At 50.4% G+C, this 26,958-nt stretch overlaps 1 protein-coding gene and 1 long non-coding RNA gene across 8 annotated transcripts in view; one reads left to right on the top strand and one right to left on the bottom strand.

The window, feature by feature from the left end:
- The window catches only part of NATD1 (N-acetyltransferase domain containing 1), a 48,239-nt gene extending 33,189 nt beyond the window's left edge, over nt 1-15,050 (top strand). The window contains exons 3-5 of one of the 7 annotated variants that reach the window (XM_029053955.2): nt 9,825-9,889; nt 10,038-11,318; nt 12,123-15,050. In XM_029053955.2, coding sequence (XP_028909788.1) covers nt 9,825-9,889; nt 10,038-10,053 — 81 coding nt within the window. In that variant the 3' untranslated portion in view covers nt 10,054-11,318; nt 12,123-15,050. Of the gene's footprint in view, nt 1-9,824; nt 11,319-12,122 lie in introns of all 7 variants that reach the window. The other 6 variants (XM_029053949.2, XM_029053937.2, XM_029053928.2 and 3 more) reach the window with 6 other exon arrangements.
- Nucleotides 1,671-26,885, bottom strand: LOC114807639. The gene is made up of 4 exons (XR_003755690.1): nt 26,763-26,885; nt 25,890-26,041; nt 4,655-4,755; nt 1,671-1,703 (listed from the first exon to the last, which is right to left on the bottom strand). It is a non-coding gene; the product is annotated as an uncharacterized LOC114807639 (long non-coding RNA).
- Nucleotides 26,886-26,958: the final 73 nt, after the last annotated feature.

Below are 26,958 nucleotides of genomic sequence, written 5' to 3'. Positions count from 1 at the left end.
TGTTAAGCACTTACTATGTGCCCAGCACTGTTCTAAGCGCTGGGGTCGATACAGAGGTAATCAGGTTGTCCCCCGTGGGGCTCACAGTCTTCATCCCCATTTTACAGATGAGGTAACTGAGGCCCAGAGAAGTGAAGCGACCTACCCAAATCACACAGCTGACAAGCGGCTGAGCCGGGATTTGAACCCATGACCTCTGACTCCCAAGCCCGGGCTCTTTCCACTGAGCCACGCTGCTTCTCTAAGTGAAGTGACTTGCCCAAGATCACCCAGCAGACAAGTGGCGGAGTTGGGATTAGAACCCACGACCTCTGCCTCCCAAGCCCGGGCTCTTTCCACTGAGCCACGCTGCCTGGCACATAGTCAGCACTTAACAGATACCATTAAAGAAAAAAAAACTATTTTCTCCTGGGGTCCATCACCCTTTCTCATTTCCCTCACCCCAGGGTTCTTCGCCAGATCCCCTCCGCCAGCCCCATCTCGGGATTACGCGGCGGCGCCCAGAGGCGCCGTTGCTTTCCTCGGGCAGCTCGGCATCCTCGGTCTCCCAAGAGTTCAGTTGAGGGCAAGATAGGCTTCCGAGTCTACTCCCAGCTTGGAATTTAGAGGATTCCGGAGGTGACAGCAGAAGTGAGCAGAGGAGGTGTGGACAGCATTCATTCAATAGTATTTATTGAGCGCTTACTATGAGCAGAGCCCTGTACTGAGCGCTTGGAATGGACAATTGGGCATCAGATAGAGACCATCCCTGCCCAACGACGGACTCACAGTCTAATCGGGGGAGACAGACGGACAAGAACAAGACAACATAATCACGATAAATCGAATCAAGGGGATGGACACCTCGTTAGCAAAATAAATAGGGTAATAAAAATATATCCAAATGAGCACGGTGCTGAGGGGAAGGGAGGGGAGAGGAGCAGGGGGAAACGGGGCTTAGCCGAGGGGAGGTGAAGGGAGGGCAGAGAGGGAGCAGAGGGAAAAGGGGAAGCTCAGTCTGGGAAGGCCTCTTGGAGGAGGTGAGCTCTCAGTTGGGCTTGATGAGGAGCAGAGGCCAGACAGGTTAGGAACATGGCAGCCCAACGGGGAAAAATAGCCTTCGGGAAGCCCCCCCCTACTGTTTCTCTCCACTATCGGTGATTTCCCTCCCCTTTTTGCAACTGTCATCCATTCATTCAGCCGCATTTATTGACCGCTTACTGTTCATTCGTTCATTCGTTCGTTCTTTCAATCGTATTTATTGAGCGCTTTCTATGTGCAGAGCAGTGGACTGAGCGCTCAGAATGGACAGTTCGGCCACAGATGGCGACAGTCCCCGCCCAATAACGGGTTCACAGTCCAAACTGCTATGTGCAGAGCACTGGACCGAGCGCTTGGAGTGGACAGTTCGGCAACAGGGACGATCCCCGCCCAATAACGGGCTCACGGTCCAAACTCCTATGTGCAGAGCACCGTACCGACTGCTTGGAATGGACAGTTCTGCAACAGATACAGTCCCTGCCCAACGACGGGCTCCCAGTCTAAACGTACTGTCATTGTTCTCCCCGGTTGAGGCATTTCTGCCAGGACCGAGTTGCCTTTCATTCATTAATTCGATCATATTTATTGAGCACTTACTGGGTGCAGAGCACCGTACTAAGCGCTTGGAACGTGCAATTCGGCAACAGATAGAGACGATCCCTGCCCAACGACGGGCTCACCGTCTAAAAGGGAGAGACAGACAGCAAAACAAGTAGTCAGGCGTCAGTACCAACAAGATAAATAGAATCATAGATATATACACATTAATAAAATAGAGTAATAAATAATATACAAATATGGAGCTAGGTTTTTTGGTTTTGTTTTTTATGGTATTTAAGTTCTTACTCTGTGCCAGGCACTTAGGTAAATACAAGGTAATCAGGTAGGATATAGTCCCCTGTCCCACGTGGGGCTCACAGTCTTAATCCCCATTTTACAGGTGTGCTAACTGGGGCACCGAGAAGTGAGGTGACTTGGCCAAGGTCACACAGCAGGTAAGTGTTGGAGCCGGGATTAGAACCCAGGTCCTTCTGACGCCCAGCCCCATGCCCTTCTACGAGCCTGTTGTCGGGTAGGGATTGTCTCTATCTGCTGCTGAATTGTACTTTCCAAGCGCAGAGTACCGTGCTCCGCACACAGTAAGCGCTCAATAAATACGACTGAGTGCATGAATGGATGTTCTATCCACTAGGCCAGACTGCTGCTTCTAGGTCAAATTAAAACTAGAACGCACTGGCTGAAAAGACTACGGGTTCTTCATTTCCCTCATCTCTGTCTAATCTGAGAGAAGCAGCGTGGCTCAGTGGAAAGAGCCCGGGCTTGGGAGTCAGAGGTCATGGGTTCGAATCCCGGCTCTGCCACTTGTCAGCTGTGTGACTATGGGCAAGTCACCTCACTTCTCTGGGCCTCAGTTGCCTCATCTGTAAAATGGGGATTAACTCTGAGCCTCACGTGGGACAACCTGATGACCCTGTATCTACCCCAGCGCTTAGAACAGTGCTCTGCACGTTGTAAGTGCTTAACAAATACCAACATTATTATTATTATTATTATTAATCAAAACCCACCTGGGGCTGTTGGCTTAAATTTGGCTGCTCACTCCTCAGTTCTCCAAGGATTTGGAACGTCTGCGTGGAGACTTTCGATCAAATTAAGAGGCCCATCCTGGAGAGTTTGGGCTTCTGAAGTTGTGTTCAATTGTATTTATTGAGCTCTTACTTGGTGCAGAGCACTGCAGTCCGCGCTTGGGAGAGTACAATATAACAATTCATTCAATCGTATTTATTGAGCGCTTACTATGTGCAGAGCACTGTACTATAAAACAATACAATAAAAGAGTACTCTAGCAGCTTAGCCTAGTGGCAAGAGCACGGGTTTGGGAGTCAGAGGGAGTGGGTTCTAATCCTACCTCTGCCACTTATCAGCTGTGTGACCTTGGGCAAGTCACTTAACTTCTCAGCGTGGCTCAGTGGAAAGAACCCGGGCTTGGGAGTCAGAGGTCATGGGTTCAGATCTCGGATCTGCCACTTGTCAGCTGTGGGACTGTGGGCGAGTCACTTCACTTCTCTGTGCCTCAGTTACCTCATCTGTAAAATGGGGATTAAGACTGTGAGCCTCACGTGGGACAACCCGATTATCCTGTGTAACACGGAACAGTGCTTTGCACATAGTAAGCGCTTAACAAATACCAACGTTATTATTATTATTATTCTCTGTGCCTCAGTTACCTCATCTGGAAAATGGGGATTAAGTCTGTGAGCCCCATGTGGGACAACCTGATTACCTTGTATCTATCCCAGCGCTGAGAACAGTGCTTGGCACATAGTAAGCACTTAACAAATACCATAATTATTATTATTAATGATTATTCTTATTAGAAGTGGGGGAGCTGGGATTAGAACCCAGATCTTTTGTCCTGACCATGGTTTCTGGTGAAGATGGGCACAAAGCCTTTGCTAAGCTTCTTGTACTTCAGCAAGCTGGCTTCTGCTCTCAATCGTAATGTTCTTCCAGAGACAAATTCTGGTCCCCAGGCATGGTCATGTGGATTGGTCCTAGAGAGTTTGGCTGCCCAACACCCTCCATATAATAATAATAATAATAATTATGGTATTTGTTAGGCACTTATTATGTGCCTGGCACTATACTAAGCTCTGGGGTGAATACAAGCAAATCAAGTTGGACACAGTCCCTGTCCCACATAGGGCTCTTAATCCCCATTTTACAGATGAGATAACTGAGGCCCAGAGAATTGAAGCGACTTGCCCGAGGTCACCCAGCAGACAAGTGGTGGAACCAAGATTAGAATCTATGACTTTGGGACTCCCGAGCCCGTGCTCTACCCACTACACCGTGCTGCTTCACATCGCGTCTTGAGATTACAACAGGGAAAATCCCAGGGGCCAAATCCACCCCCTTCCCTCTCCCTTCCCTCACCCCAAGGCTTAGCACTGCAGGAGACGAGTTCTGGTTAGAAGCCCCCTCCCTCCCCCCTGCCCACCCCCGCCCCTTTCGGGAAGCATGGGTTCCAGTTGGCATCGATGAGGAAAGTAAAAGCGACGCAGTGAAGTGTAGCTGGTGAGAGTCACCCACCCGTGCCGGCAGCTGGATTTTTTTAGTCATTCAACCTGAGTTCAGTAGCCAAACCTGCCCCGGGGACCCAGAGCTGTCTCCCTTTCTTCTCCCCTCACTCCCGCCCCATCTCAATTCTTGGCTTCTGTGAACCTTTAGGTAACATTTTCACCGTCCTATCTATCGATCAGTTACTCAGTGGTGTTTATTGGGTGCTTACTTGGGGCAGAGCACTGTAATTTACAACAGGAGCTTGAAGGATTATGTTGGTTTGGCGGCGCATTCGCGTCCGCTCCCATAATATTCCTCTTCTCTTTGCTTCCCCCAGACAGGAGAACCACATTGAGTGCTTGAGAGGATGCAATGCATCAGAGTTTTGTTTTGTTGTCGCTCCCTTCTAGACTGTGAGCCTATTGTTGGCTGGGGATTGTCTCTATCTGTTGCCAAATTGTACTTTCCAAGCGCTTAGTAGAGTGCTCTGCACACAGTAAGTGCTCAATAAATCCGATCGAATGAATGAATCAGAAGTGATAGACGTGTTCCTTGCCCACGACCAACTTACGGTCTAGATGTGCCTTCTTCTGGTTGCCAGTCACAGGAAAGGCGAGGTCCGTTCGTTTTCCTCTTTCTGTGAATCCAGCAATTCTTCCTCCTCCCCTAATCCTGTGGGATAGAGAGTCGAAGGAAGACAACTTGCCGTTTCCTTTTTTGCGGTGAAGGAAACTAAGACCACGACAGTGGGAAGGGTCCCTGAACTGTTGCAGGCAGCGTGGCTCAGTGGAAAGAGCCTGGGCTTCGGAGTCAGAGGTCATGAGTTCGACTCCCGGCTCTGCCACGTGTCAGCTGTGTGTGACTGTGGGCAAGTCACTTCACTTATCTGTGCCTCAGTTCCCTCGTCTGTAAAATGGGGATTAACTGGGAGCCTCACGTGGGACAACCTGATGACCCTGATCTACCCCAGCGCTTAGAACAGTGCTCTGCACATAGTAAGCGCTTAAATACCAACGTTATTATTAAAGGGAAACAAGACTCATCCGGGAATTCAGTGCAGAAAATGTAAATGAAACCACCTAGAGATTGCCTCCTGTAATAGTTTGCTTATTCACGACCTTGATGTACTAGACCGTAGGTTTATTTTTTTTTTCCCAAAGGCACATTTAGGCTGTGAATGCTTTAGGGAAGGGCTTCCCAATTAGAAATTTTTGTGCTCTGAGGCTGGGGGGAAAGTGTGTGTTTGTGTGTGCACGCGTGCTATTGCTGGGCGTTTAGGTAACGTCTCGTCGCGTCGTCTCGTCGCGTCGCGGGAACTATTTGTCTGGTGGGAGCTGAGCCCCGACTCTCTTGAGTGAAGGGTTGTCACCAGGTGGCAGGCTTGGCTCTAAGAAAACTGTTACTTTTGCTCATCGCTTTCCTTTTCCAAGCAAATGAAAGTCAGTCATATTTATTGAGCGCTTACTGCGTGGAGAGCACTGTGCTGACCACTTGGGAGAATACAGTATAACAGACATATTCCCTCCCCACAACTATCGCACAGTCTAGAGGGGGAAACAGACATTAATAGAAATATATTCATATTATTTTATATAATTATCTTGTATTACCATATAATAGAGATAAAATGAAAGGATGAAGACTAATATTTGGGAGCAGTTAGGGGGGTGGCTCTTTAGGGGTGGAATGCCCAGTGTCCTTTAATCTATATACACCAGAGTCCTGTAAGTTAAATACCACTGGAGCACAGGGCCAAGGTTTGAGGCAGATCAGTCTGGGCTTCAGGAGAAATGGGTCTTCAGGCTTTGAAATCTAGCCCTTCTCTCCGGACCTTGGACCTTTTGCCTCGTAAAAAATTCTTGTTCCCACTCTCCCCTCTCTTACGGTTCCCTTTAACCTCCTCTGGCTCCTTACCGTCTGTCGACAGACAAGCCCGAGTCATTTCCATTCCAAAAAATGCCATCCCTCTACCTTTCTGTGACCAGCGGCTCCATCTCCCTCCTCCCTTTCCTGGACAGGTTGTTGACACCCATTACCTTCACTTCCTATCAACCAACTCACTTTGGGACTCTATGGAATCTGGATTTCACCCTCTTCATTCCACTGAGATCAAGGTTAAAGTATTTTAAAAACACCGTCTAATCCTAACGGGCCCGATTGTGTCCCGATTCAACTTGACCGCTTGGCTGCCTTCGATACCGATGAAGTCTCCCTCCCAGAAACATTCTCCAGGCTTGGTTTTAATATATACGCATCAGTCGGCCAGGATGTGAATGCCTACCGGGTGCAGAGTACAAGAAAGTAGACGCAGTCGTAGGCCTACCCTCATGGAACTTACAGTCTTGCTGGAGAGAAGACACAAAATACCTGGGAAGCAGTGTGGCCTAATGGATAGAGCCCGGGCCTGGGAGTCAGAAGGACCTGGGCTCTAACCCCGGCTCCGCCACTTGTCTGCTGTGTGACCTGGGGCAAGTCACCTCACTTCTCTGCGCCTCAGTTACCTCAAAATGGGGGTTGAAAGTGCGAGCCCCACATGGGACAACCTGATTACCCTGTATCTACTCCAGTGCTTGGCACATAGTAAGCGCTTAAATACCGTAATTATTATTATTAAAATAGGGATTAAGACTCTGAGCCCCTTTCGGGATATGGATTGTGTCCAAACTGATTACCTTTTATCTACCCTAGGGCTTAGAACAGTGCCTGGCACATAGTAAGTGCTTAACAAATTCCAAAAAAAAGAGAGAGAAACGAGAGACGGATAGGTAGACAAGTGCTTAAATAGCGGGCAAGGTACGTAAGTCGATACAAGCAGAGGTGATATGGGTAGGTGATGGGGCAGAAGCATATATTTGGCCCAGAAGTGCCAAGGAAGCAGTAGGGGCATAAAATAATACTGGTAATAATGGGAATATTTAAGTGCTTACTATGTGCCAAACACTATATTAAGCACTGGGATAGATAATCAGGTCCCACTGGGGCTCACAGTCTAAGTAGGAGGAACCCCCATTTTGCAGATGAGGGAACTGAGGCCCAGAGAAGTTCAGTGGCTTGCCCAAGTTCACAGAGCAGGTATGTCGCATAGTCAGGATTAGAACCCAGGGCTTCTGATTCCTAGGCCCATACTCTTTCCACAAGACCACACTGCTTCCCTGGGAAGAAGTAAAACAATACTCTCCTGGTTCTCTTCCTATCTCTGTGACGACCCCTCCTCATTTTCTCTTCCTGATTCACTAATAATAATAATGATGGCATAGAAGTGCTTACTATGTGCCCAGCACTGTTCTAAGCACTGGGGGGGGGGGGGATACAAAGTAATCAGGTTGTCTCACGTGGGGTTCACAGTCATTAATCCCCATTTTCCAGATGAGGTGACTGAGACACAGAGAAGTAACTTGCCCAAAGTCACACAGCTGACAAGTGGCGGAGCCGGGATTAGAACCCATGACTTCTGACTCCTAAACCCGGGCTCTTTCCACTGAGCCACGCTGCTTCTCTATTGCACGCTGCCAGCGCTTGCTCTGAACTCATTCTGTTGGAACTCATCAGCAACCACCTCTATGGCTCCCAAATCTGCATCTCCAACCCTCTTCTCTCACTTGTTTTCAATTTCATTTCTCCTCCCTCCCCCCAGGAGCTCTCCACCTAAATAACCCGCTGCCACTTGAAGCTCAATACGCCCAAACCTCAACTCCTCACCTCTGCCTCAACGTTCCCATCCACTTCAGTCCACGGCAGGACCTTCCCTGACCCAGTAGTTGCAACCTTGATGTTGTCTTTGCCTCCTGCGAAACCTACTAGTTTTTCCTCTAATAGTAATTATAGTGGTATATAAGCGTTTACTATGTGCCACGCGCTGTACTACGCACCGGGGTGGATACAAGCAAATCGGGTTGGACGCGGTCCCTGTCCCACACGGGCCTCCCAGTCTCGGTCGCCATTTTGCAGATGAGGTAACTGAGGCACAGAGAAGTGAAGTGATTTGCCCAAGGTCACACGGCAGACAAGTGGCAGACCTGGGATTCGAACCCATGGCCTTATGCCTCCCAGGCCGTGCTCTATCCGTTAGGCCATGCTGCTTCTCCTCTATATAATCTCACTGATCAGCCTCTCTTCCCCAATTTCCCACCACCCTGAGTTCGAATCCTCATCACCTCTTGGCTGGGATCCTGTAACCGCCTACTTACTGATCTCTCCAGTCTTCAGTCCATTCACCCTCCAGCTGTATAAATCATCTCTTAAAAATGCTGCTCAGAACAGCGTGGCCTAGTAGAAAGAATGAGCCCTGACTCCTAACTCTGGTCCTGCCACTTGCCTACCACGTGACCTTGGGCAAGTGATTTAACTTCTCTGTGACTCAGTTCCCTCATCGATAAAATGGGGATCCAATACCTTTTCTCCTTCCTTCTTAGGTTGTGAGTCATGTGGGAAAGGGACTGTGTCCAAACTGATTATCTTGTAATACTTAGGACGGGGCCTGGCCCTTTGTGAGGGCTTAAAAAACACCACAGTTAGAATTACCTCACTCCCATTTCTTCTTTCATAAAAGGGGCTCTGGATCACTGGTTTGAATTTGCTCCTTCAGCTGTCTCCCACTCTCTTCTCCTGCCACATCCCATTTTCCTCTCTTTGCTCATCTGTACCACAGTTCTTGTCTTCTCCAACCCATTGCTTGCGATGCTCCCTCTGCATGGCTCGCTCTCGTTCTGCTCCTCCACCATCCAGCGTATTAAAACTTGAATTTAAAAATTCCTTAATTCTGATTCTTAATCCTTAAATTTAAAATCCCTTGCTTCTGTTTTTACCGTTTCTACTTAGGCACTTTTTTTTTTTGCCTCTTACGTATTTGGCAATTTATGTTCATTTGCCTCTCCCATTAATCTGTAACCTCCTAGAGAGGAGTTTGCCGTGTCTTTTTCTTTCCACTCTATATTCCTAAGCATTTAGGACCGTGTTCCGCAGCCAGTTGGTGTTCAGTAAAGAGGAGCAGTGTAGCTAGTGGAAAGAGCATGGGACTGGAAGTCTGAAGACCTGGGTTCTAATTCCAGCTCTGCCACATGCCAGCTGTGTGACCTTGGGCATGTCACTAAACTTCTTTAGGCCTCAGTTTTCTCGTCCATAAAAAAATGAGAATCCCTGCTCTGCCTCTCCGTTAGACCTGGAGCTCCATGTGAGATAGGGATTATCTTGTATCTATGCTAGTGGCTAGTACAGTTCGTAGCACCCCAGTAAGCACCTAACAGATGCCACGATGGTTATTATAGTAAATTCTGTGGGTCGTGACGCACTCCCCTAGTAGCGTGTTTCTTCAGGCCAAGCCTGCTGCTCCCTGCTCCCGAAGGAATCCGGCCTTTATCACGAAGTAACTACGGAGAGAGGCAGCGACACACTTTGAAGGCTAAGCGAGATATTTGCTGGCAAAATCAATATCATCTAGGAGACCGGAAGCAGTCGGCCAGTCCGTCGTATTTATGGAGCGCTTACTGTGTGTAGAGCACTGTACTAAGCGCCGGGAAGAGTACGGTACAACACTATAACAGACGCGTTCCCCGCCCACAACGAGGTCACGGTCTAGAGACACGGGAGCAAAGCACTGGCTGAAACCATACGTGGCTGCCCTCCACAAATAGCGGATTGGACTGTGAGCAGCCAGGTCTAGTTGAGAGAGCTGTGTGGGCAGGTGGTCCTTGAAAACGGATTCTTATTTTCGTTTCGTCTTTCTTTTTCCCTTTTGACTCTAGGCAGCCCTGGACTTTGTGGTGGAGGAGGACCTGAGAGCTCATCTGACATGCTGGTATATCCAGAAGTACGTCAAGGAGAACCCCCTGCCACAGTACCTGGAACGATTGCAGCCTTAATCCCAACCCCAACAGAGCCTGTGAGGCTCTTTTTTGATCTCTTTTTCTCTCTCCTTCTCTCTCTCTCTCTGTCTCTCTCTCTCTCTCTCGCACCAGCATGCCCCGACCCTGACTGTTCAAAGCGGCCTTTGCTTCTGTGTGGTCTCAGGAAACACCCTCTCTCTGGAACAGACTCAGAATTATTTTTCTAAAGGCGCTCAGGCACGCAGCAGGGGCCCCGCGTGTCCTCCCGCGCCAGCCACGGACAGACTGTGACCCCCTAGGGGGTCCCCTCTGGGGCTGCCTTCCCTTTCCCCAACCTCTCTCCCGGTTGCCCTTTTTTGATTGCGGGCACTGGGGAGAGCTCGCCCTTCCCTCACACCTCTCCACCTCCGGGCCCCCTTCAGACAGGTGGGAAAGGCAACCACCTAGTCTTCCGGCCTCCGAGCCGCCTTGGCCTGGCCCCGCTTCGGTAACGTTCATCCTCCCTCCCCTTCGTCTCCAAAGGCAGAAGGGTCTCTCCCCGGAGGATGACATCTCCCAGTGGACGTCGGTAAGGGAGGGGACCCACGCGGCCCTTTAGAGATCCTGCCCGTTCCTCCCCCTGTACTTCCCGTTGAGAGAGAGGATGTGAATCAGAGGGATGGGCGTCAGGGAGGCAAAGCCCTCTCCGCATCCCCCCCGCCCCTCCGGGAAACCAAGAATACAGACTGGAATTTGATGCACCATACTTGCGCAGAGTCTAACCCCAAACTCATCGCCGTGATGGGAGGAGGAGAAGGCCACGGGTTTGAGACCGCAGAGAGACTAACGAATGTGCCACGGGAGTTAGGAGGTTGCCATTTCCCACCCGTAATTTGCAAAAGCCGGCAGCTCCCGTCACGTCGCGCCCCCTCGGGCGGCTTCAGTTCTGGGGGACAGAGGCGGTTTGGCACGTGGCCGTCATCGGGACTGAACTGACGCCTTTTGGCCTGCGGGCCGCCGAGGGTCTCGGCTGGGTCCGTCCCTGGCTGGGCCTGAGGGACAGAGCCCATCTCTCTGTTTCTTCGGTCTCTCGGTGGCCGGGGGCCAAAGACATTATTGCATCTTCAGATGGAAGAACGGCGTCTGTCCCTCCCGCTCCTCCTACTGAACCCTCATCTTTCCTCGAACGCAAAGGCCAGCCGCTGAAGCCGAGCGACTCCATCCGCTGCTGGCCCCTCCGGGCTTGGGGGCTCAAGACCGCTACCGTCTAGAAGACCAAGGTGGGGGAGGGCGGGGGGGCAGAAGAGGAAACACCTTCTTCTTCCTGGAGAATCCAAGAGAGTGATCAATAAAAGTGATTCGTGCTGCCAAGGATTCGATAAACACTACCCCCGCCAGTTGCGTGCACACGTCGCAAGTCGAGCAGAACACGAGGTGTTGTTGACTGGTTTAAGCCTACCTGGAGTGGGGCTGGGGTGGGAATCGTTTCTAGAGGCCAGGGGTGGAGGAAACCCTTTCCATTCACAGTTGTTACCCTGGGTGTCAACTTCAGTCGCCCCTATCCCACGTGTTCATCGGTGCTGAGGGAATCCATTCCAGGTTCCACCAGTCCCTGGAATGTCCACATCAGGACACTCCCAGAGAGCTCCTTGTGGACGGGGAACGTGTCTGCCAACTCTGTTGCGTCGTGCCCTCCCAAGCGCTTGGTACGGTGCTCTGCACACAGTAAGCGCTCAATAAATGCCATTGATGACGATAACCTGGGTGAGACCCCTCAGTCTTGGGTAGGCCGCAACCGCGCAGCCTAGGCCGGAGCCACCGACGTTCGCTGGGGACGGGTAAACCCGACTTGTCCAAATGGAGTCCGAGTTACTCGGCGTCCTCATTACGCTCAGGCAGCCTCCCCTCTTCATTCCGAGCATCTCAGCTCGGAAGTCGGGGACGTCACGGCTTTGGAGGAGGTGGGAGGTGATTGCTTAGGGTAGTTTTCTTGGCAGCACGAAGCTTTCCCTTGTTCTCCTTCCGTGGTGAGGGAAGGGGATGCAACAGAGTTAAGTTATTCCACCCAGAGAAGGGCCTTCCCATCTTAAACCCATCCAGGGGGCCCACTGTCCTTCTGTCAGCCACGAGGAGAGGGTGGGTCTCCGGGTGCAGAAGCCTCCCGACTGAGATAGGCACAGAGAGCCTTGGGGTTTTTTTTAAATCTCACCCCCTTTTTTTTTTGGTTTGTCTCTACAGGAATCTTCTGATCCTCTGGGTTCCTGCTGGTTTCTTTTGATGACTGTCAGGGCCCTCTGCAGTGGACAAGAAGTATAGTCCTAAAGGGCTTTTCCCCAGTGCAGAATTCCTGCGTCTCAACCCTGATACTGATCCATACCGACTCCCGCTGTGTCTTGGCCCTGGCTCTCCTGCCTTGCAGGCTCCTTAGGCTGATGATAATTTTGAACTCTGGGACTGGAGAAGGAGGTCAAGTACTGTAGTAGTAAACTGGGCCGGAGCGGGAATTACCGTGAGCGGCAAGACCTTAGTGCTCGGGCCTGCTGGGGGGGATCGTTAGATGGTGACCAGGCTGCCCTGTCGAGGCCTCTAGGTGTGAAGTGAGGGTGGAGTTGGGGGAGAGGGGAAGGAAGTCTCGACAAGAACACCCCATCCTTAGTGTGCTGGGGAATTCTGTGAGAAAGGAGAGAGAGGGATGGGTCCCGTGATCGGGCGTGGTACATTTACGCTTCCAAGTTCAGCGTAAATGCTTCCTTCCTATGCTTTGTGTCGAAACGAAAAGCGCCGTTCGCTGTGCTGTCCGTCTCAGTCCTGACATCACAGGGCCTCCATTCCCTTGTTCTCCCTACAGCCCCTATGGGCAACCCTACGGGGCCTATAGGCCAAGCTAGGAGAAGCATTGTGACTCTGGAGCCTAAGACCCCAGATGCGGAGGAGGAGGAGTCTTCTTGCCAACATCCAACGCTAGTCTGGCCTTCCAGATTCACAGCTCTCTACGGGGGGGGGGGTTGCCGCTAAATGACAGGGGTTACTTAGGTTGTGCTTCCGGAACTAGAACTTCACTGTAGCGCCTCGATCCGCCCTCTCTACAGCCGCTAAAGAGTTGCCATTTTCTCAGTTTTTCTTTTCCGCAGTTTAAAGAGGTCCCTGCGTTGACTGGCAGGAGAAGAGGGGCAGAACTACAGTTCCTTCCGTGGACAGAAAAGTTCTCGTTGACGGCACCTTCACCCCAAACCCCTGGGAGAATTCCCAAGGTTGAGGTGACGGGGCCCTCCGGCTGACGTCGTTCGGGCTGCTGCCTCCGTGTGAGAATGCTAACTACGGAACAGGGACGGGCCGGGGACCGGCGGAATCGTTCCCCTTTCTGAGGCACATTCGAGATGAACAGCGAGCTCGCCCGGGCAATGCAGAAGAGCCGCAGGGGCCTGCCAGTTCTTCAAGGGAGAGTCACAACACCTTGCCTTTCTCCAGCTTGGAAGTCCTACATTCAAATTAAAACTACACATTATGACCGCAAGGAACCTCCACCCCTTCTCCTTCTCCCAGCCTCTAGAGCAAACTCCTGGAGACAATTTCTCCAGCCCTAGCCCTGATGAAATCCTCTCCCCCTTTTGGAAAGCCGAGAGGCGGGGAGAGACCGGTGGGTTAGTGATCGGTATCTCCTAAGCAGGAAACTACAATTTATCCAGCAGGAAGGGACGATAACTTCAAGAGGGGATGTTGAGACGGGTGGAATTCCAACTCCTTTCTCTCCCCAGTAGCTTCCTCTAGAACACCAATCCCTCTAGAGATGTCCCGTAAAGCAGATTTTGGCATGAAATGGTTCCTTATGCCTACGATAAATCACTAGAGCATTCTCTGCTATCTACCCATTCCAGGAAGAATAGAGAAGGATGATCTACTCTTGAGTCCCTTTCGAGTCTGCATTCCCTCTCCCACCCCTCCCTGAAATTTCTCCCTGACGGGAACGCCTTCTAAGGTGCTCTTTCAGGAAATCGATTGTCAGGGTAGGGTAGGGGACTAGAAAGCAGACTGAGGTTAGAGTAGAGGAGAATAAGGCCGATTCTAGCGCCTCTGGCAAAGCAGCATAAAGTTTACCCCACACCTGTGGACTGAATCCTATCTCCTTTTCCAGCCAGAATCTAAGCCAGAGACACTGTGTTATAACACCAAGTGACTCCCCTCTCCCCGGCCCAGGACACTATGGAAGAAGCAAAATACTTGAATGAGGAGACCTCGGGGCAGAAGCAACACGTTTAAGCCCTTGCCGTGTCCCTGTGGTGCGTGAGCTTTTCCTGGTTGGCAGAACTACGGGAAGCGGCTTCCCTGGGGCTGACCCTTCACAGGTTGGTTGAATAGTCCCCGTTAGACCCCGAGTCCTGCAGATGTGGGAGGGAAGGGGGTCTCCGGTGTCCCGAGATCAGGTCCAGGAAGACCATCACCGCCTTAAGGGAGCCGTAGCGTAACCCCAGTGCTGTGGCTCCTACCCAGAGGTGCTACAACTGTCTTGGTCGCCGGGTACGAAGCTGACTACGTCATCCGACCGCCATCCAAGCTGGGGTAGGGAGAAACCTTCCCCTCTGACAGAACCGGATGTGGTAAAAAGCCAGAAGCCACCACGGGCCGGAGGGCTCCGGGGCTGTTGCCAAACTTCCTGCTGGAAGATTCCCCTTTATAGGCCTCCGTGGCTTCAGACGCAACCGGAACATCACCGGTGCTGAATCCTCTCCCCCTCTGCTCCCGCTGTCCATCCTCTTTGGTCCGTCAATAAGGAGCCCCCTACCATAGGACTCTGTGGTGCAATGACACTCCCAAATACCCTCGGCCCCTCGCCGCAGCTGGCAGGCGAAAGGAATGGGATCTCTGATGCTCTCGGGCCCCAAGGCTGACTTGGCTTCAGAACGAAGAGCAGGTCCTCGGGTTTCCTTCCCGGTTTCTTCGACGTCAAACCGACCGGCAGTTCTACCTATCCTGGATGTCTCTCCCTGTCGTGTTTTCCTTCTCGTTGGGTTTTTGTACTGGTGAATCATGTGCCTTTCCTACTCAGGACCTGTTACAGATGACCTATGGGCTATGATTTGTCTAACTGTTGTCCCTCCCCTTTTATCATATTAAGTTCACGGACATATTGCATGGAATACAGTTCAATAAAAAGTGTGACTTAACCCATCGGTGTCTTGTCCTGGTGCTAACATTTAGGTGCCGTCTCTCTTTTCCAAAAGACTTGGGGGTGAAAGGCTCGGCAATTAGTCGGACTTGGATAGGGTCAGCGCCTGGGCTAAAATAAAGGTTTGCTATAGAACCACCTTTGGAATGATCCAAAATCCACTGGGGGGGCAAGTCTCTCGTCTTTCTTAGTCTTGCCAATTTTGTGAATATAATTTTTCCTCTGCTCCGTGAGCTCCTTGAGGGCGGGGAACATATCCACCAAATCTAGTATCTCGTCCCTTCCAGACTGTGAGCTTGCTGTGGGCAAGGATTGTCACTCTTTATTGTCGTCCGGTACTTTCCCAAGCGCTTAGTACAGTGCTCTGCACACAGTAAGCACTTAATTAAGAAGAATTGAATTGAATTACTCTCCCAAGTGCTCACTAGGGTGCTCTGCATGTAATGAGCGCTCGGTAAATATCGTTGATATTTTGTTCCACAGTGATGGTGAGGTTTACCAGTTTGTCGTCATTGGTATTTAGTGCTTACTGTGTGCAGAGCACTGTATTAAGCGATTGGAAGAGTACAATACAATGAATTGGTAGACCCTCTCCCTGCCCACATTGCGCTGACAGTCTAGAGGGGGAGACAGATGCTAATATAAATAAATCATTTATAATATATAGGAAATAAACCAAACCCTAGGAGGGATGATCGCCTTAGCCCTGTTTTGGCCCATGAGATGTAGAGCCCTGCCGTGTTATCTTGCTTCTCCGGCCACTTTGCTCATGGGCACACCCACACCCCCCCTCCCTGACACAGACTCAGCCGCTGCCGAGAGAGACCACAAACAGTAGTAAAAATAACAATGCGGGCTTGGAAGTCAGAGGACATGATCACATAGCTATGTGATTTGGGGCAAGTCACTTCTCTGTGCTTCGGTTACCTCATCCGTATAATGGGGATTAAGACCGTGAGCCCCACGTGGGACAACCCGATTACCGAGTATCTATCCCGGCGCTTAGAACAGTGCTTGGCACCTAGTAAGCACCTAACAAATACCATCATTATCATGATTGGTCATCAGCGTACGTAAACTCTCCTGCCATGATAAGGCGTCGATCGAATCGTAGGAGAGAAATCCTGGGATAGGTACAAGATAATCAGGTCAGACCCAGGCCCTGTCCCACGTAGGGCTCCCAGAGTGGGGTGGTGCTGATGTCCGTTCCTTGTGTTTCCCTTTCCTCTCGCCCTCCCTCCCTCCTCAGGAGCAGCATCTCTCCCTGGCAGCCCCCTCCCATAAAGGCCCTAGCTAGGCAGGGGTGGAGAGCTGGGTTGGGGGTTTCTGACTGCAGAAACTTTGTACCCCCACATACCCCGGTGCCATCAGAAGTCCCAAAACAGTAAATCGTGCCTCATCGGAAGTCCCAAAACAATAAATTGTGCCTCCTTCTGTACCACCCCGAGCTCACCTCCTCCAAGAGGTCTTCCCAGACTGAGCTTCCCCTTTTCCCTCTGCTCCCTCTGCTGCCTCTCTGCCCCTCCCTTCACCTCCCCTCAGCTAAGCCCCCTTTCCCCCCTTTCCCTCGGCTCTTCATCCTCCTCCTTCCCCTCAACACTCTGCTCATTTGTATATATTTTTATTACCCTATTGAGGTGTACATCCCCTTGATTCTAGTTATCGTGATTATGTTGTCTTGTTTTTGTCCATCTGTCTCCCCTGATTAGACTGTGAGCCCGTCACTGGGCAGGGACCGTCTCTATCTGTTGCCCGGATTGTCCGTTCCAAGCGCTTAGTACAGTGCCCCGCACCTAGTGAGCGCTCAATAAATACTATCGAATGAATGAATCCGTCACACCCTACAGCACCTAGCATGAGGCTCTGAAAAGCATTTAAGAAAAATGATGAGGGCAACGGAGTGAAGTTCAGACGGGAAGCAGGAAGACCAGCAAGAAGGCTCATGCAGGAATCAAGCCAGGGTAGGGAAAGGGCGTGGAACAGCTTGGTGGCCATTTAAGGGAGGGGGTCGATCCTGGAAATGTTGTGGAGGGAAAACCAGTAGGATGTGGGGGACAGACTGAATACGGGGATCGAAAGGGGGAAGAGTCTAGAATAATGCCAAGACTGTCGGCTTAGAGAAGCAGCGTGGCTTAGTGGTTAGAGCACGGACCTGGGAGGCGGAAGGACCTGGGTTCTAATTTGGATCCGCCACTTGTCTGCTGTGTGACCTTGTGCAGGACACTTCACTTCTCTGGGCCTCAGCTACCTCATCTGTAAAATGGGGATGAAGAGTGAGAGCCCCATATGGGACAGGGACTGTGTCCAACCTGATTAACTTGGATCTACCCCGGCACTTAGAACAGTGCTTGGCACGCAGTAAATGCTTAATAAATATCATAATTATTATTATTATTAGGTGGGGGTGGGAGTGGTGACGTTGAGGATGTCATGACATTAGGGTGGAAGTGAGGATTAGGGTGGAAGATGAGAAGTTCAGTTTTCAGTTTTATTGAGATTTTCCCTTTGAATATGCAGTATAATTGTCATGATCACCATAACACTGTTAGGGCACCAGGAGTCAAGGGCAGATGTTCATTCATTCAATCGTATTTATTGAGCACTTACTATTCATTCATTCAATAGTATTTATTGAGCGCTTACTATGTGCAGAGCACTGTACCGAGCGCTTGGAATGGACAATTCGGCAACAGACATTCATTCAAGAGTATAGACAAGCAGCGTGGCTCTTTCCACTGAGCCTGGGCTTGGGAATCAGAGGTCATGGGTTCGAATCCCAGCTCTGCCACTTGTCAGCTGTGTGTCTGTGGGCAAATCACTTCACTTCTCGGTGCCTCAGTTACCTCATCTGTAAAATGGGGATTAAGACTGTGAGCCTCCCAAGGGATAACCTGATGACCCTGTATCTACCCCAGCGCTTAGAACAGCGCTCTTCACATAGCAAGCGCTTAACAAATACCAACGTTATTATTATTGAGCGCTTTTTATGTGCAGAGCACTGTCAGAGACAATCCCTGCCCAACAACGGGCTCACAGTCTAGAAGGGGGAGACAGACAACAAAACTAAAACAGAACTAAACAAAACAAGTAGCCTGGCGTCAATATCATCAAGATAAATAGAATCATAGATATAGACACCGATATTCGCAGATGTGTCAGGACTGAGCCTTCCCAAACCTAAGCCCAAGGTAAACCTTCCTTCCCCAGGCTTGTCATGTTTCAATTTTGGAATACTAGATGAAAGCTGACAAGACATGATTTTAGGGAGCTGGTATTCCTTATCAAAAGATGGAAGTTCCCGAAGTGACTAGTAAAGAATTTAGAATGTGTCTATCCAAATCTACAAATCGATTTATTTATAGTAATGCCTGTTTACCTGCTTTGATGTGCATATATATCTATAATTCTATTTATTTATTTTGATGTTACTGATGCTCTGCACACAGTAAGCGCTCAATAAATACGACTGAATGAATTAATAAGTACGATTGAATGAACGCCTGTTTACTTGTTTTGATGTCTGTCTCCCAGGGATGGTCTCTCTTTGTTGCTAAATTGTACTTTCCAAGCGCTTAGTACAGTGCTCTGCACCCAGTAAGCGCTCAATAAATACGACTGAATGAATGAATGAAAACTTTGTTCATCAACATTCTAGTGAGGGCATATTCCACTCTGGATGGGTGCTGATGACCCTGGTGAGAGTAAAGCCTTCTAGGTGGCGGTTAGTTACGCTAGGAGTTTTCCAAAAAAAACCCCATGTAGATGGCATTTGCTAAGCGCTTACTATGTGCAAAGCACTGTTCTAAGCGCTGGGGGGATACAAGGTGATCAGGTTGTCCCACATGGGGCTCACGGTCTTAATCCCCATTTTACAGATGAGGGAACTGAGGCCCAGAGAAGTGAAGTGACTTGCCCAAAGTCACACAGCTGACAAGTGGCGGAGCTGGGATTCGAACCCATGACCTCTGACTCCCAAGCCTTTCCACTGAGCCACGCTGCTTCCCAATGTGATCCCTGCCCACAAGGAGCTTACAGTCATCCAACAATAAAGGGAATATAGATGGGATTTCATAAACCTATATAACCCTTTTATTACCATTTTGCAGCATCTTTTCCACACACATTGAATTTCTGGGCTTTTTACTCCCTTGTTTCCATTCAGTTACTTATGTAATAATAATAATAATAATAATGTTGGTATTTGTTAAGCGCTTACTATGTGCAGAGCACTGTTCTAAGCGCTGGGGTAGACACAGGGGAATCAGGTTGTCCCACGTGGGGCTCCCAGTCTTAATCTCCATTTTACAGATGAGGGAACTGAGGCGCAGAGAAGTTAAGTGACTTGCCCACAGTCACACAGCTGACAAGTGGCAGAGCCGGGATTCAAACCCATGACCTCTGACTCAGAAGCCCGTGCTCTTTCCACTGAGCCACACTGCTTTGTAATTTTTACACCTGTAATAAGGAGAAAACACACTTCCTCAGAAAGTAGACAACTGTCTTCTGGTTTTGCAACACAGGTTGGCCTCTGGGGAGCGGGAGTGCAGTGTGAAAAGTGTTCGGGCTACGCTACACCCCTGGTTGGTGGCATTCTCAGCAAGTTTGGGCTTGGCCCCTGCTTGCAAGATGTGCTGCCAGGGATAAACCAGATATTACAGAACGCAGTCTGTGAGTTCCTCAAGACCGACCGAGCAGAGCCGCATTCAACGCTTCAGTGCACTTAAGTGGAGTCTAATATTCTTCTCTCTTTTTTTTTTTTTTGGTATTTATTACGCACTTGCTATATGCCAGGCGCTGTACTAAACATTGAGGTAGATAGAAGTTAATCAAGTAGGACCTAGTCCATGTCCCACGTGGGGTTCACAGTCTTAATCCCCATTTTACAGATGAGGGAACTGAGGCACAGAGAAGTGAAGTGACTTGCTCAAGGTCACACAGCAGACAAGTGGTGGAGCCGGGACTAGGACCCAGGTCCTTATAATAATAATAATAATAATGATGTCATTTGTTAAGCGCTTAAAATGTGCGAAGCACTGTTCTAGGCTGGGGGGATACAAGGTGATCAAATTGTCCCATGTGGGGCTCACTGTTTTAATCCTCATTTTACAGATGAGGTAACTGAGGCACAGAGAAGTTAAGTGACTTGCTCAAAGTCACACAGCTGACAAGCGGCGGAGCCTGGATTCGAACCCATGACCTCTGACTCCCAAGCCCGGGCTCTTTCCACTGAGCCACCCTGCTTCTCTTCCAGGCCTGTGCTCTACTAAGCCATGCTGCTTCTCAATGCTATTATTATTAATATTGCGGTATTCATTACTAGGTTCCAGGCACCATGCTAAGCGCTGGGGTAGATCCGAGATAATCGGGTTAAACACGGTCCCTACCCCACACAGAGCTCACAGTCTTAATTCCCACTTTACAGATGAGGGAACTGAGGCCCCGAGAAGTGAAGGTGAAGTGACTCACCCAGGGTCCCACAGCGGATGAGTGGCGGAGCCGGGTTTAATAATAACGATAATAGTAATGATGATGGTATGTGTTAAGCACTGTTCTAAGCGCTGGAATAGATACAAGTTAATCAGGTGGCCCCACGTGGGGCTCACAGACTTAATCCCCCTTTTACAGAAGAGGCAACCGAGGCACAGAGGACATAAGCGACTTGCCCAAGGGCACAAAGCTGATGAGCGGCGGAGCCGGGATTAGAACCCGGGTCCTTCTGACTCCCAATCCCGTGCTCTATCCGCTAGGACGGGTGACAGAACCCCAACGTGATGGAGCAGAGCCGAAGTCCCAACAAAGCCTAATCGGAGTCGGGGGAGTAAGAGACCCCCACGAGGAAGAGGAGCTAGAAGGTAGGTAAGGGGCCGGGAATATTCCTTCCGGTCTTCACCGCCTAGGCATTTTGGCACCCGCTGTCTGGCCGCGATACCGGGACACCCCTCCCTCTCTTCCCAACGCTTATTTTAGTACCGCGCAACTCGGCCCCGGAGGGCTGGTGGGAATCCTGACGTGAATAATGCTTCCTCCCTCCCTTCCAAGTTTGGGCCTCTTCCTCATATGTGCAGGCATCCCGGCCCTCCTTTTTAGTGCCATTACCCAATTTCTAGGATCCACCGGTCTGTTGGGCAGGAAATAGGAAGTGGGTTCGGTTTGATGGCAAAGGCGCACACTGGGGATGTCCCGAAAAGCCTTAACAATCCGATCAGTGGTATTGACAAAAATGGAATCGATCATCTTCTGCTTTCCCCACCTTGGGGTCTACCGTAATCCGCCGCCGCCATGACCCCGTAGGCAGCTGTGACTACGTCAACGTGGCTCAGTGGAAAGAGCCCCGGCTTGGGAGTCAGAGGTCATGGGTTCGAATCCCGACTCTGCCCCGTGTCAGCTGTGTGACTGTGGGCAAGTCACTTCACTTCTCTGGGCCTCAGTTCCCTCATCTGTAAAATGGGGATGAAGACTGTGAGCCTCACGTGGGACAACCTCATTCCCCTGTGTCTACCCCAGCGCTTACAACAGTGCTCTGCATGTAGTAAGAGCTTAACAAATACCAACATTATCATTATTATTACGTCATCCTGACGCGGCTGAGGCCAGCTGCTCTCCCATCTTCAAGCCCCTTCTGAAATCACACCTCCCCCAGGAGGCCTTCTCATCTCCCCACCCCACCTCCCCTCAGTTCAATAGTATTTATTGAGTGCTTACTATGTGCAGAGCACTGTACTAAGCGCTTGGAATGAACAAGTCGGCAACAGATAGAGACGGTCCCTGCCGTTTGACGGGCTTACGGTCTAATCGGGGGAGACGGACAGACGAGAACGATGGCGATAAATAGAGTCGAGGGGAAGAACATCTCGTAAAAACAATGGCGACTAAATAGAATCGAGGCGATGTACAATTCATAAACAAAATAAATAGGGTAATGGAAATATATACAGATGAGTGGACGAGTACAGTGCTGTGGGGATGGGAAGGGAGAGGGGGAGGAGCAGAGGGAAAGGGGGAAAAGAGGGTTTAGCTGCAGAGAGGTAAAGGGGGGGTGGCAGAGGGAGTAGAGGGAGAAGAGGAGCTCAGTCTGGGGAGGCCTCTTGGAGGAGGTGAGTTTTAAGTAGGGTTTTGAAGAGGGGAAGGGAATCAGTTTGGCGGAGGTGAGGAGGGAGGGCGTTCCGGGCCCGCGGGAGGACGTGGCCCGGGGGTCGACGGCGGGATGGGTGAGACCGAGGGACGGTGAGGAGGTGGGCGGCGGAGGAGCGGAGCATGCGGGGTGGGTGGTGGAAAGAGAGAAGGGAGGAGAGGTAGGAAGGGGCAAGGTGATGTTGAGCCTTGAAGCCTAGAGTGAGGAGTTTTTGTTTGGAGTGGAGGTTGATAGGCAACCACTGGAGTTGTTTAAGAAGGGGAGTGATATGCCCAGATCGTTTCTGCGCCACTTCAGCACGTCCGGGCCACCTAAACAGTTGGATTCTCACACCCCCTCACCCGTAGCACAGTGTACACATCTTTATGCTCTAATAATAATAATGTTGGGATTTGTTAAGTGCTTACTATGTGCCGAGCACCGTTCTAAGCGCTGGGGTAGATACAGCGTCATCAGGTTGTCCCACGTGCGGCTCACAGTCTTCCTCCCCATTTTACATTTGAGGGAACTGAGGCCCAGAGAAGTGAAGTGACTTGCCCACAGTCACACAGCTGACAAGGGGCAGAGCTGGGATTCGAACTCGTGACCTCTGACTCCCAAATCCGGGCTCTTTCCACTGAGCCACGCTGCTCTACTACTTCCTCCTCCTCCGGGTGGTTTATTTTAGCGTCTATGCAGACAGATGCACGTTTCCTGAAGAACCGCCCCTGCTTCTGCCCTCAGATTCTCAGCCAAACTCATGCGTTACGGCAGGACTGACTCCGTCGTGGTAAAGGAGCCTGAATTAACAATGGGGCAAAGACACGAGAAGCAGCGTGGCTCGGTGGAAAGAGCCCGGGCTTGGGAGTCAGAGGTCACGGGTTCGAATCCCGGATCTGCCCCTTGTCAACTGGGTGACTGGGAGCACGTCACTTCACGTCTCGGTGCCTCGGTTCCCTCATCTGGAAAATGGGGATGAAGACTGTGAGCCTCACGTGGGACGACCTGATGACCCTGTATCTCCCCCAGCGCTTAGAACGGTGCTCTGCACATAGGAAGCGCTTACCAAATAGCAACATTATTATTATTACTCATTACTAAGTGGGAGGTGGGATTAACTGGCAGGGAGGGGCCCATCAGCATGTCAGAGATGGAATGTGACGATTCTCTGACTGAGCAGGATCTCCGGCCTAAACAGGCAAACGATACTGGGGGGGTGAGGATATGATTCATAAGGGCTGTGGTCCAAAACCTGAGGGTATTTCAATGCAGATCTGGTCCTGCATTGTAAAATCCAGGTATTTTTGCTCTGCTTTCCTAAAACTAGGACCCTGCTGTCGGTCAGTGGGAAGGGCATTCTTTTAAAAAATAGTATTTGCTATATGCCAGGCACTGTACTAAGCGCCGGCGTAGATGCAAGATAATCAGGTTGGACACAGTCCATGTTCCGGATGGGGCTCACAGTCTTCAATCATTCATTCATTCAATAGTATTTATTGAGCGCTTCCTATGTGCAGAGCACTGGACTAAGCGCTTGGAATGGACAAATCGGTAACAGAGAGAGACAGTCCCTGCCCTTTGACGGGCTGACGGTCTAATCGGGGGAGACGGACAGACGAGAACGATAGCAATAAATAGAGTCAAGGGGATGTACATAGCATTAAAACAATAGCAATAAATAGAATCAAGGTCTTAATCCCCTTTTTACAGATGAGGTAACTGAGGCACAGAGAAGTGACTTGCCCGAGGTCACACAACAGGACAAGTAGTGGACGCAGGATTAAAACCCAGATCCTCTGACTCCAAGACCCGTGCTCTTTTCACTAGACCAAGCTGCTCCCCCCTTTCTCCGGGAATCCGAAGGCCCGGGTTCTAGTTCGGGGTCTGCCTGGAGCCGGCCAACACGGGCGAAGACCGCACGTCCGCTTCCCAGTGTGCCGCGCCCCTGCCCACCCACTCGTTCGTGGCACTCCGTGTCCCAGTAAGGACGGGGCTGGCGTGGGAGGAGAGAGCACAAGTGGTGCTGAGCCAGCCACTAAAATCATAATCAATTCCTTTCCACGGGTTCCTGGTCCCCAAGTATCAGGGACTTGACTCAGCGTGGTTCGGTGGAACGAGCCCGGGCTTGGGAGTCAGATGTCACGGGTTCGAATCCCAGATCTGCCGCTTGTCAGCAGCGTGACCGTGGGCAAGTCGCTTCACTTCTCTGGGCTTCAGTGACCTCATCTGGAAAATGGGGATTAAGACTTTGAGCCTCACGTGGGACAACCTGATCACCCTGTATCTAACCTCAGCGCTTAGAATAATGTCGGGCACATAGTAAGCACTGAACAAATACCAACATCATTATTATTATCATCTGTCATTCCTGGAGCCAGACTCCGTCATCATCATCATCATCCTGATCCCGGTTCGGAAACGTGAACTCCGAGAGTCTTTCAGGGCAAGAACGGAAGAAATGGCAGACCAAGAGCCCACCTAGTCCGCTATCGATTCCAACAGTGACACCGGGATGATTTGAGGATCAGAATGACGACTGCCTTTCCTGACGTAAATCTTCACGTTTAGGGATATACCTTTTAACAACCTAAGCAGCGTGGCCCAGTGGATAGAGCACGGGCCTGGGCGTCAGAAGGACCTGGGTTCTAATCCCCGCTCCACCCTTGTTTGCTCTGTGGCCTGCGGCAAATTATCTAACTTCTCTGTGCCTCGGTCACCTTGGCTGTAAAATGGGGATTAAGACTGCGAGTCCCATGTGGCACGTAGACTGTGTCCAATCTGATCTGATTATATTTACCCCAGCATTTGGTACAGTGCCTGGCACCCAATAAGCACTTAATAATAATAATGATAATAATATAATAATTATCACAATTATAATGATAACAATAAGACCCCGGGCTTGGCAGTCAGAGGTCATGGGTTCGAATCCGTGCTCTGCCACTTGTCAGCTGTGTGACTGTGGGAAAGGTACTTAACTTCTCTGTGCCTCAGTTATCTCATCTGTAAAATGGGGATTAACTGTGAACCTCATGTGGGAAAACCTGATTACCCCGTATCTACCCCAGCGCTTAGAACAGTGCTCTGCACATAGTAAGCGCTTAACAAATACCAACATTATTCTATTTATTGGCTACTGTTTTAGTGAGATGTTCATCCCCTTGATTCTATTTATTGCTATCGTTCTTGTCTGTCCGTCTCCCCCGATTAGACCGTGAGCCCGTCAGTGGGCGGGGACTGTCTCTATCTGTTACCGATTTGTCCATTCCAAGCGCTTAGTCCAGTGCTCTGCACATAGTAAGCGCTCAATAAATACTATTGAATGGATGAATTGAATGAATTACTATTCCCCTGATGGTTTTGGTCAATTCTCCCTTTTCTTTCTCCCGCCTTATAATATCCTTCCTAAACTGCGGTGTTCAGAACCTCACACGGTGTTCCAAGTGCCGGTGAACGGTGATATCGTACACCATCACCGCCTTTTGTCTTCTTTCCGATCCTTTTCCTGATTACGTCCGGTTCCCGAATGACCTTTTTGGCTGCTGCTACCTTGGCGAAGTACGGGGATCTCCTCAATAAACATCACTTATGGCTTGACCGGTCGAACCAAGAATTTCCTCGCTGTACAAAAGCACACCACGCTATGGCGAAAGAGCACGTGAAATTTTGGGAAGATGGGAAATTCGGGCCAAAGAGAGTTCTTGATAGGAACCGATTGTGAACAACTTACTGGCCGTCACGAAGATCACGTAGCCTCTTGGGTCCTGGCCGGCTTCCCTTAAGGTGGTGCCAAAAAACCACTGGTTTTACAATCCTCAGAACGCCTCAACTTCAAAGAACCTCTCCGCTCCTCAAAGCGCCACACCCCCCTGAGGCATCCCTCTGTAATAATAATAATAATACCGTTGGTATTTGTTAAGCACTTACTATGTGCAGAGCACTGCTGAGGGAGATCCAGGGTCATCAGGGTGTCCCTCGTGAGGCTCACAGTCTTCATCCCCATTTTCCAGATGAGGGAACTGAGACTCAGAGAAGTGACTTGCCCAAAGTCACCCGGCCGACAAGTGGCGGAGCCGGGATTAGAACCCATGACCTCTGACTCCCAAGCCCGAGCTCTTTCCACTGAGCCACGCTGCTTCTCTGCAGCAAATGTGAGGAAACTGAGGCAGGGCTGGCAGTGAAGGGCCTTGTCCAATTTCTGTGTGGTAGAGGAGTTGGGGTTAGAAAACGTGAGGCCCTAGCAATTCATTCGATCGGATTTATTAATTGCGTGCAGAGCACTGAACTAAGCGCCGGGAAAAGTACGAGGCAACAGTAAACAGTGACATTCCCTGCCCGCAACCAGCTCGCAATCTAGACGCAGCGTGGCTCAGTGGAAAGAGCCCGGGCCTGGGAGTCAGAGGTCCTGGGTTCTAATTCCGACTCTACCCCTTATCAGCTGTGTGACTTTGGGCAAGTCACTTCACTTTTCTGGGCCTCAGCTGCTTCGTCTGTAACATGGGGATGAAGACTGTGAGCCTCACGTGGGACGACCTGATCACCTTGTACCGCCCCGCCTCCCCGCAGCGCTTAGAACAGTGCTTTGCACAGAGTAAGCGCTTACCAAATACGGTAATTATTATTATGAGCGGGTCGTTCAAGGAGAGAATGAACGAGGTGGCAGGCAAGAGGTGGGGGTTCCATCCCGGCTCCGCCACTTGTCAGCTGTGTGACTGGGGGCAAGTCACCTAACTTCTCTGGGCCTAAATTCCCTCATCTGTAAAATGGGGACTAACTGTGAGTCTCACGTGGGACAATTT

This window comes from Ornithorhynchus anatinus, chromosome 2, assembly GCF_004115215.2.
Source record: "Ornithorhynchus anatinus isolate Pmale09 chromosome 2, mOrnAna1.pri.v4, whole genome shotgun sequence".
Classification (NCBI taxonomy): Eukaryota; Metazoa; Chordata; class Mammalia; order Monotremata; family Ornithorhynchidae; genus Ornithorhynchus; species Ornithorhynchus anatinus.
Note: the sequence above shows the minus strand (reverse complement) of the source record. Positions and strands in the feature narration are given on the sequence as shown.